This window comes from Phodopus roborovskii, unplaced genomic scaffold (assembly GCF_943737965.1).
Source record: "Phodopus roborovskii unplaced genomic scaffold, PHOROB, whole genome shotgun sequence".
Lineage (NCBI taxonomy): Eukaryota > Metazoa > Chordata > Mammalia > Rodentia > Cricetidae > Phodopus > Phodopus roborovskii.
Window position 1 is genome coordinate 9,946,964 of NW_026126645.1, and position 10,537 is coordinate 9,957,500.

At 45.3% G+C, this 10,537-nt stretch overlaps 1 protein-coding gene across 2 annotated transcripts in view; it reads right to left on the reverse strand.

Moving 5' to 3' along the window:
- Vps13d (vacuolar protein sorting 13 homolog D) overlaps positions 1-10,537 on the reverse strand; it is a 213,117-nt gene that overhangs the window by 111,206 nt on the left and 91,374 nt on the right. For both annotated transcript variants that reach the window (XM_051173625.1, XM_051173624.1), the window contains 6 exons: positions 9,161-9,313; positions 7,433-7,568; positions 5,873-5,920; positions 3,184-3,334; positions 2,817-3,027; positions 585-832 (listed from right to left, as the gene is read on the reverse strand). In XM_051173625.1, the coding sequence (XP_051029582.1) occupies positions 585-832; positions 2,817-3,027; positions 3,184-3,334; positions 5,873-5,920; positions 7,433-7,568; positions 9,161-9,313 (947 nt within the window). The remainder of the gene's footprint in view (positions 1-584; positions 833-2,816; positions 3,028-3,183; positions 3,335-5,872; positions 5,921-7,432; positions 7,569-9,160; positions 9,314-10,537) is intronic.

The window sequence follows — 10,537 nt, forward strand, 5'->3', positions numbered from 1 at the left end:
TTGTTTTTTGGAACAGGGTTTTCTCTTTGTGGCCCTGGCTGTAACGCTGGCCTCAAACTGCCTGCCTCTGCCTCCCAAGTGCTGGAACTAAAGGCGTATGCCACCACCAGTTTTCCTTGAAGGCCCCAGTAAAGGTATGGTTAGTAATGTCCCCTTGGTGTCTGAAGTGTGGCTATTCTCTGCCCTAACCCTTACAAAGGAAAGTTACTTAGTACAATAAACATTGTAATCTTCATCTCGGCATCATAAAATGGGTCAAACAGGTGTAATCGTAAAGATTGCATGAGGGCACAGGAAAAGAGCATGCCTTCTGCCTCAAGGACTGAGTGCATGCAAACATTTGCCTCTTCCCGTTCTACAGCTAGGAATATGCCCGGTTTGAAAAGATGGAATTACTCCCTATACCCACACACAAGACAAAGGGCTCTGACGGCTGCTGCCTGGCTAAGTCCTTGGCTTTGACTCAGTTCACTGAGATACTGCATTCCATTTGATTTGATTTCCCCAAGGGTTTCAGAACCTTCACAAAATACTCCATAGTAATTTTCACAGTATTACTACAAATGATGCAAGGGCTGCCTTACCCAGTTCAATATTCTGGGATGTATCAGCTGTGGGGAGGGCTGCCTCTTTGCCAGGCTTAAGGGTCCCATTAATTGGCATTCCTTTCACATAGAAGTCAAGCTCACAAGGCAGCAAGTTGCATACAACCACTGTTGGTAGGAGATATATGGTATGCCCCGGCTGTCTGAAAATCTGTTTTGCACTGTCGGAAAATATGTTGGAGGGCATGTAATCTGGATAATTCTCTTTCTTTATGGCCACACAAAACCTGTGAAGACAAAACAGTATGAAACACAGCAGCCTGAATTAAGAACTGGAATTTGCTTCTGCTTAGCTGAGTAATGTTAACATGGTTCAGGTCAGCCAGATTGCTGCAATCTTTGATGAAAATATACTGAGATGTAGCACACGGTAAAATGTATAGGTTTTGAATACCAGGGTTTAATGGGCTTTGGCCATTACGTGCGCATTGGTAACCATCACTCAGTACAAGTTCAAGTCTACTTTACCCCCAAAGCGCCTTCACTAACTTTCCAAACAGTATGTTCTCCCAGCCATTCAAGAAACCCCTTTTATCAGGTGTGTCTGCCTTGAACTACATACAAATGGGGTCATATGGTATATACTATTCTGGGTTGGGATTTTTTCTTGTTCAACAAAATTCAAGCATGTTGTTGCGTACATGGTATTTTAGTTTCACTGTATTGCTGTGATAACATACTCTGACCACTTTAGAGAAGGAAAGAGCTGGCTTAGTCTCCGGTTCATGTACTGCTCAGGACTACCCACCTGCCAGTGCCTTCCTCCATCAGTTAATAGTGAAGACGATCCCCCACAGACACACCCACAAAAGCCAATCTGATCTAGGAAATTTCTTAATTGAAGCCTGCCACTAGGATTACTCCAAACTGTGTCAAGTTAATATTTAAGGAAGAGAGATAAAAAACACTAAGGATGTTTGAAAAAAAAAAAATAGGGAATCATACTGTTTTGTTAAAATTACTGTGTATGTGTGTGTGTGTGGCTTTGGTCTGGAGTGAGACAGGGTCTCATGTAGCCCAAGCCAGCCTCAAGCTCACAATTAATCTGAGGGTGACCTCAAACCCTTCATCTCTTTCCTCCATGCTCCAACAGCTAGGATTACAGCTGTGTGTCTCTGTGTCTGGCATTTACTGGCTTTCGCTCATACTTTTAAGCTTCTCAATGCTAAGCAGGTAGTTTTACATATTTTTATTTTCTCACAGAACATTAAAAAGTGTAGCTTTCCCATAGAACTGATGTCTTTAGTATTACTGTTTTGTTATTGCTCAATTCAAAATAATTTTCTAATTCCCTTTGTAATTTCTTACAAAGGTTATTTAAAAGTACAGTTTGATTACCAAACACTTGCAGGTTATCTAGGCATCTTATTGCTGTTGATCTGATCCAATTCTATTATGATCAGGATATGTATTCTGTATGATTTCAATTTTTAAATATTTATTGATCTTAATTTTATGGTCCACAAGAGATGGCCTCTCAAAGAATGTTCCACACATACCTAAAAATAACATACAATCTGGAATTACTGGGCAAGGCAATCTCTGTGCATATGCCAACTAAAACAAGCTGGTTGGCTATGGCTCAAACCTCTGATATCTTTATTATTTCACCAACTGTGATTCTGTGTGTATTCATCTATTTCTCCCTACAACTGGCACATTTAGGGCAAGGGTGTATTATATATAACTCTCCATACTATGATTGCACTTAAGTTTAAACTAAACTAAATGAAATGCCCATTTCACTATATGAAAAGCATAAAAGGTGAGCTTAGAGTCTCCGAGAGCCTGAAAGCAGCAATCAGTGTCTCTTCCAACACTGAGCCCAGGAAGATGCCCTCACATGCTAAAGAGGGAAACACAGGTTTAAGTGGCGAGGCAATTCTGTCAACACCAGCTGTGAATCTTTAAAATTACTCATTAGGAAAAAACCCAGGCCTAGGATTTGGCTTCCCAATTTAGATACAGGAGCTTGGTGACTTTTGTTTTGTTCTTTTTTTCCCGTGTGTGCTCTCTTTGCACACACACGGCACTGATCTGATGTGTCTACAGCCTTCCTTGGTTGTTCCACCCACAAACTTTCACTGAAGAACTTACAGAGTGAGAACTCAGGGTTTTAAACAAATACGAAGGACTCACTAAGGGGCAGCAGAGCCCCTGCAGGGGAAAAGCTACCGCCTGCCCCGGCAGCCATCCCAGCGGTGAACACACCTGAAGAAGCGGCTTTTCTCCGTGTCCATAGAATGGCACTCCCGTTTGCTGCTGCTGACCTCTGCGGTCTTCACTACGTTGGTCCAGTGAATGGGAACCTTGCAGAAAAACACACCCAGTCCTTTGGGCCGCGCCTGCAGTCTCCAGGACGTGAGGTGGAGAGGCACAGCGAACGAGTCCCCTGGCATGATAGCCGGAAGCACCACTGGCTCTGCCACAGGAATAAGGGTTTTAGCACTTGCAGGAGACGGCCCCGCCTCAAGACTCATTCTCCCAGGACAGAGGCCAGACACACTATGTATACTGACTGCATGGAGCCAGTCACAAGAACATACACAATACTTAGTTCTACACTATCTGAACGTACTGTCAGGAGCTGAGGGACTGTCCAGTCGTAGTTCCATTGGGGTCTCCAGTCTGTTCTTTACAATGAGGGCCGACCGGACAGTGATTACTTTCCGAGCACTGCCTTCCATTGTGACGGCGAATACCACCCGCACAGGTGGGAGCGAGGAGAACTGTGCAAGAGAAAGAAAAAACACTGAGCATCTGGAAGAACACACAGTATGTGAATTCCAGAGTATGAGAGGTCTGGAGCATTGTCACCATAGCTTTTCAGTGAGCTATTATCCACCCCAAACCAATTTTCAACTCTAAAGTAAACAAGCAGGCCATAAATATTGCTAAACATAAATATTGCTATAAAAGAACCAGGAGTGCTAGGCATGGTGATACCCACCTTTAATCTCAGAACTGCAAAGGTAGAGGCAGGGGGATCTCTGTGAGTTAGCATGGCGTTCCATAATAGCCAGAGCTCTGTCATGAGACCTTCTCTCAAAACAAAAACCGCCCCACCCATTTAAAAAGAGAGAGACAGAGAGACAGAGATACCTCAGTGGTTAAGAGCACTGGCCACTGTTCCAGAGGACCCAGGTTCAACTCCCAGCACCTACATGGCAGCTCACAGCCATGTGTAACTCCAGTTCTAGCAGACTTGCTCTCTTCTGGCCTCCTCAGGAACCAAATACTCACATGGCACACTTACATGCACGCAGGCAATCACACACATAAAATACTTAAGAAAGAGAGGGAGGGAGAAAAACAAATACTTAAGAAAATCGATAATTTTGTTTGTTTGTTTTAGAGAGCTAACTCTAAAAAATGACTATAAAATAATCTACTCAGATATAATACCACAAATTATGACCCAAAAGGAATCATCAGGGCTGAAGGTATGGCTCAGTGGCAGGGTATTTGAGTAGCATGCAAGAGATCCTGGCTTCTACAGAGAAAGGAAGAGAGGGCTATGCCCAGGTCTCCAGATATAAAGAACTTCAACTAAGATGGTAGTAATAACCTATTCAACTTTCCAAATTTCCTGTGAATTGGTACCACAAGCTTCATAAACTTTTTCCAGGTCTCCTGTGGAAAAAAGAGCAGTCATGCAAATCAGCTAAAATAGGAGACACTGAGGTAGGGCCTTGCATGGCACTAACTGGTTTCCCTCACGTGGCATCTTCCTTCCAAATTAAGACTGAGAAAATATTTCCGGAACACTAACAGGGAGCCGGGTTCCACCCAGACACACACAGAAGGCAGAAGATGTCTGCAGAGGCTTCTGCCTATCTGTGGAAAGCAGTGTGCATGAAAGCCTTTTCTGTTCAGGGGATGTTCCTCCCAACATACATGACTTCTTTTTCTCTAGTGTGACTCAACTTACTCTCATGCCAAACCAAAAACTATGTGCTTTCAAGAACTTTAAAAGTAAACTTCTTTCTTCATCATAACCCTCCAGGTTCTGCTCCATAACCATGATCTGGCTTCATTTGTTTTGCTTTTCATGTAACCCACGTTGACTTTTAATTCCATATGTACCAGAGGATGGTCTTGAGCTCCTGACCCCCTGGCTCTACCTCCCAGGCGCTGAGAGAACAGGTACACACAGCCTTTATAAACTGGAGAGCAGGTTAGACACTCGGTGTAACAGAGGAAAATGGTTCCTCGTTGCTTTTGGGTTACAGTTGCTATGTTACGTTCCTGTGTGTCCGCTTGCACCTGGCAGTCTCTGTGCAACTACCACACAGAACTATCTGTTTAAGAGTGAATTCCACGTGAGATACGAAGAGGATTCCAGAAGCACAACTCTTAGGACACACTGACGATACACCTTTGTCATAGAAACATATGCTAGCACAGCCAAGTGCTCCGTTCTGCCAACTTCACTGTTACTAGAGCAAACTGTGTAAGAATAGCCCTAGTGAGCAATGAGACAAACCACTGTGCTTCTAAACCAGAGAGCTGGAAGTCAGAAATCAAACTCTTTTCTAGAGAATTCTTGGGTTTTTGTTCTGTTTTTTCTATTATTTTTTATTTATGTGGATGTGTACCTCAGTGAGAGTGATACCATGTATGTGCAGGTATCCTTGGGGGCCAGAAGAGAGATTAGAACTGGAGATACAGGCAGCTGTAAGCTGCCTGCCATGGTGCTGGGAATTAAACTTAAGATTCTCTGAGCCCCCTCTATGGAGTGTTTTTAAGGAGCACATTCTAGTCACAAATCAGCATCAAAGCTCTAGCCTCCACTGGCTCAGCTCCCAAGGACTGTACACTCAGTGCCTGGGATCCTCAGACATGCGAAATGGAAGAGGAAAGCCCAGACCATGTCATTCAGGTCACTTTTGTAATGCTATTTCAGCACCAGTGAGGAGGTAATCTAATTAATTATCTTGTATTCCTCTTGCATGGCCTTTGTACCAAGCGTAACAATCACAACCAAACCAGGGAAAATGGCTACATCCAATGAGAAGGACAGGGAGGCCTTGGATGCACCATCATCCTCAGTCATGTGCACTGATTTAGGGGGACCACTAGTAGGAAAGGGTATCGTAAGTGCCAGTCACCCACAGGCAACAGAGTCCTTTGGCCATCAAGAAACACAGGGCTATGTACAATCTCAGTGTGGTGCACACACTCAGTAAGACACGGCTACATACAATCATCCCAGTGCAGTGCACACACTCAGTAAGCACAATGATGACAACATAGATCATACTCACATAAACCTGGGGATGTATGATATTTGTTCTGCTGCTTGGGCTGCCAATCTAAGAGAGAGAGTCACAAGTCAGAGCATCAGCACAGAGTCACAATAGCAGGTGCAATTAAATTCAGTGACAGTCTAATTGCCTTGAGTGGTGTTTGAAATTACTTTCAGGAACAATGTGTCTAAAAACAACATATCATGCCCAGAGCAGCAGACAGAAAAAAAAATTCAATCTGCAATCATTTAACGGGTGTGAGGTTTCTACAGGACCCATCAATGCAATGGGAAGGCATGCATAAGAAGAAATGGCCCTTTCACTGCCTGGTATGAATTTAGGCAGAAAAATAATCTGGGGAGAAAAAGGGGTAATTGCTTTCTCCCACTGAAGATAGGTGGGGTACCAGAGAGAGACCTTGAAAATAAAACACCTATGGAATAATGTTCTCCAAAAATATCTCTCATGAGGAAAGCCGGTGTCTCTATAGTTTCTAGCTCATCACTGATGCTCATAAAGAGGTCATCTGCCTAACAGAACATGAATATAACACAAGAGTATTTATGGCACTTGCATCACCTGGACAGTGGTCTCTGCCTACACCAGTAGCAATGGAAGCTGCCTGCATCCTTCCCCAATGTCTGCATCCTTCCCTAGCATCTGCATCCTTCCCCAATGACTTCATCCTTCCCCAGCGTCTGCAACCTTGCCCAATGTCTGCATCCCTCCCCGGTGTCTGCATCCCTCCACGGTGTCTGCACCTTTCCACAGTGTCTGCATCCTTCTCCACTGCCCTGAAGCCCCAGGACCACGGGTCAGGGCAAAACTAGGGAGAGGGCATGTGAATTCACACATGATCAGATAAAAAGCAGCAATGTGTCACCTCTGTACCTCTGTGCCACACAGGATTTGGGGACACAGAGCTAAAAGGACCACAGAAGACCACTATAATAGGAAAATGTATATAAATTATAAAGCTTTATAATACATCAAAAAATCAATATAGTTGGGCTTCTATGTACACAAGTGTCACACCCTCAAACTACCCTCAGGCTTACAATGGTCACCCTGTAATGAGCATGTACAAACTCTTCCCTCGTCTCTATCTCCTCAACAATACAGTATAGCAGCCATTTCCACAGCACTCCTGGTGCTAGGTACCCTCGGTAGTCTAGAGATAATTTCCAGTTTACTAAAGGATAAGGATATGCACAACACTGTGCCACTTAACACAAGGGACTTGCCCACTTAAGATCTGGGTATGGGGAGGGCAGGTGAAGTCGTAAAACCCATCCCCCAGGTACACCAAGGGATGATTGAACTCAAGTTTTCCAGACTGAAGGCAGCCAAAAAAAAGATAACTGCCTACATGAGACAACATGTTGCTGCCAAATTTCCACCCTGTTTTCTTCTGATGTCAACCATTGCCTGACTTATCTGCATGCTCATTACCAACCCCTACGCCTGAGCCATAAGAGGGGAGCAGAGCACTTCCCTGGATCAAGGTTACTGCGAGCTTCACTGTGTGACAGTCTGACCTGGCAGCATGTGACATGACTCCATACAGCAGCCACTCACCGTAGAGGAAGATGAATTTTTGTCTGGTGCTGCATACCGGAAGAAGGTCCCGACCTTGTCCACAGACACTGGGCTCACTTGCTCCCAGCCATTCACTCGAACTTGCAGCTGATGGATGCGCAGGTCATGGGTATGTCTGTCAATCAGAACACAAAGTCCAGTCTCAAAAAGGAAGGAAATTAGGAGCAGAGACTCTACTCCAATTTATTGCATAATGGTGTATTAGCCAGCCAGCTAAACCTCAGCACTACCAATGAGAGAAGGCAGGGGAATGGTTTAACTGGCTTTTATGCTGGTGGCAAATGGTAAGATGTTAAAGGCTTGAACCAAGGGGCATCCTCTCATACAAATCATAGACTCTTGTATGCTTGCCAGATTTATCCCAGCAGCCCCTACCTAGTCTTGATGAGATAATGATGTCAATGGACATCAGTTGAGTGGGGTAGTCAAAATATATACACTAGCCACTGAATCATGTAACCATGCCCTTGGGGATACATAAGCTTTCTCTTTTTTGGTTCCTTTGTTGAAATTTTTTCTCCTCCCAGGAATACATCCAGTTGTTTGGCTCTGGCCCTACACAACCACAGGCAGGCCTGGGAGACAGTGCCCTCGGAGTTACAGAGCTCAAGGGCTCGGCTGAAACTGGAGCAGAAGGCAGTGGGCAGAACAGAAGGAATGGGAGGAAATTGCACATTTAATTCTATTTTAAATTTTGCCTAATTCAAGCCAGAAGGCTGAAATGGGGAACTGAACTTGAGGCTGGCAGGAAGGGAGGAGGGCAGCACGGGGTACAGTGTGCCATGGGGGAAATGCAAAAAAAAGGCATTTATTTTGATGAGTGGGTTACAGAACATGGAAAGCAAGACGGAAACGACACCGAGGTCAAGCCTTCTCTAATGCAAGAGGTGGGGCTTGCTTATTCAAAGTCACCATCAACAAGAGCCTCACAGAGGACAGGACACCCTGGAAATCTGTTCAGCATAGAAATCCCACCCCCACCTCCATAAGACCCCCAGAGACCCAGACCCACATATTCAAAACCCTCACCAGATAGGACTAGCCTGTGCAAACCCGCACAAGAGTGCTTTGTTGTAAGAGAGATGTGCAGAGAAGCATGGGACTCAGGCCTGAAACCACTCTTCTACTTCAGCTTGCCCTGAAATCCGTCTGAGGCTCAAACACTAACTCTTTTACACCCATGACAGCCATCCCAGTCAAAAACCCAGTGAGATGCCTTGTTGAACTTTCTATTATCTTGCAGGAAAGGGACTTTAAGCTTTCTTCCATATTTGTGCCAAGTCCTCTAGCTGGCTGCTTCAGGAGTGACAGGGCCAGCAATACCCCTTGAAGAGTTAATCTTACAGTCAGTCCTGCTTGGAATCGCTGCCTTACTGTTACTGGCTCTGCAGCCTGAGCCTATCTGCTTACAGAACATTTGTTCAGATTGAAATCACCAGGATCTGAGAACCTTTCTAGAACAGCATGTCACCCCTGCATGTAGAAATCTGGCCAGGATGCAATGGTTCTGAGTGTTAGGATGCATCTTAGCCTTTTCCCAGATTCTGAAATGCTCTCCCAGATGGCATGACAGTCTATATTTTAAGAGGAAACCATGATTTTCAAAGTATCTTTTCGCAACAAAACATTCAAGTCATGAATATGTGAAAGACAAACATTTACATCCATGTCATGTCTTTCATGGAAGAATAAACAACCATATTTTACCTGTGTCTTAATTTTCCTCTGGCTTCAAATTCAAAGGGAATCTCTTCACCCGTGAGTACTTCTCGCCACTCACTGACGTTATGGGCATCATCCAGAAATGCTCCATTCCCTTCTGGAACCACCCCAGGACTCCCACTGTGAGACAGTGCAGCCCTGGAACCAAACCAGATGACAGGTTGTCCCCCGTGCCTTGCTCCGCCTGCTGTCTCTACACGAGTTCCAAGCCACCAAGGAGAAGTATGCCTCCTGTAACTGACTAACTATACTAGCATGACATAACCTTTGTGGCCCAAGAAGGACCTGACAGGCCAATGACTTCTGCTGCTTTCAGGCTTGGCCACACCTTCTTCAGATGTTTAGAAATAAACTGAAGTAATAGTGAGCATAGTAGCACAAACCTCAGCTGAAGAATGACGAGCGTAAAGCCAGTCTGTGCTATACGGCTACACGAGGCCAGAGAGTGAGGCCGTTTTAATGATTTTTTAACTTAAAGGAAGGTTCATTCATGTGTGGTGTGAGCGTGTGTGTGTTACATCATGCACATCTACATATGTGGAGGTCAAAGGTCAGCATCAGGTGTCTTCCTCAGTGATTCTCCACCTCATTATCTGAGACAGGAGACATCTCTCTGTGGACCTGGAGCTCAACCGGCTAACCTGGCAGTCCATCGAGCGCCAGGGATCTCTCCCTGTCTCCACTTCTTAGCGCTGCGACAAGAGGTACCGTGGTGAGATACCCACCCCACCCACGCCTGTTGCATGGGCACAGGTGCAGTCGTGTCGGGAAAGCTAGGTCTGGGGTCCGGGACCCCAGCTCGCTCTCTTGCTTCCTGGTCGGATTTTGGAAAGCATCCGGTGGCATCCGTGGGGGTCATCTATTTCATGTGTAAGTGAATTCTCCCTGACTTAACCTCTACTGAGTCCCAGTGAATCTTACTTCCCACACTTCAAGGTACACTATCATCTGCAGTCTCTTACAAGGGTGCTGGGGTGCAACCTCACATCCTCATGCAAGCATTTGCTAGCCCTACATATCAGGCATAAGGCGCTTGCCTCACGAACATGAGCAAAGCAGCCTGATCACCAGAACCCATAGAAGAATGCTGGGTGTGCTGGTGCATGGGGGCGCACTGAGGGGCGAAGACAGGATCCTTGGGGCTGAGTGGCCAGCCAGCCTGGTCTAATCAATAATCTCCAGGCTAATGAGAGACCCTTTGTCAAAGGAGGTAGAAAGCATTCCTGAGGATGACATCCAAGTTTGCTCTCTGGCCTCTGCATACACACGCACATACATGCATGAGTATGTACGCTCTCACACACACACACACACTCACCCATAGCCACATTCATTCACACTCACACTCACACATGCATCATA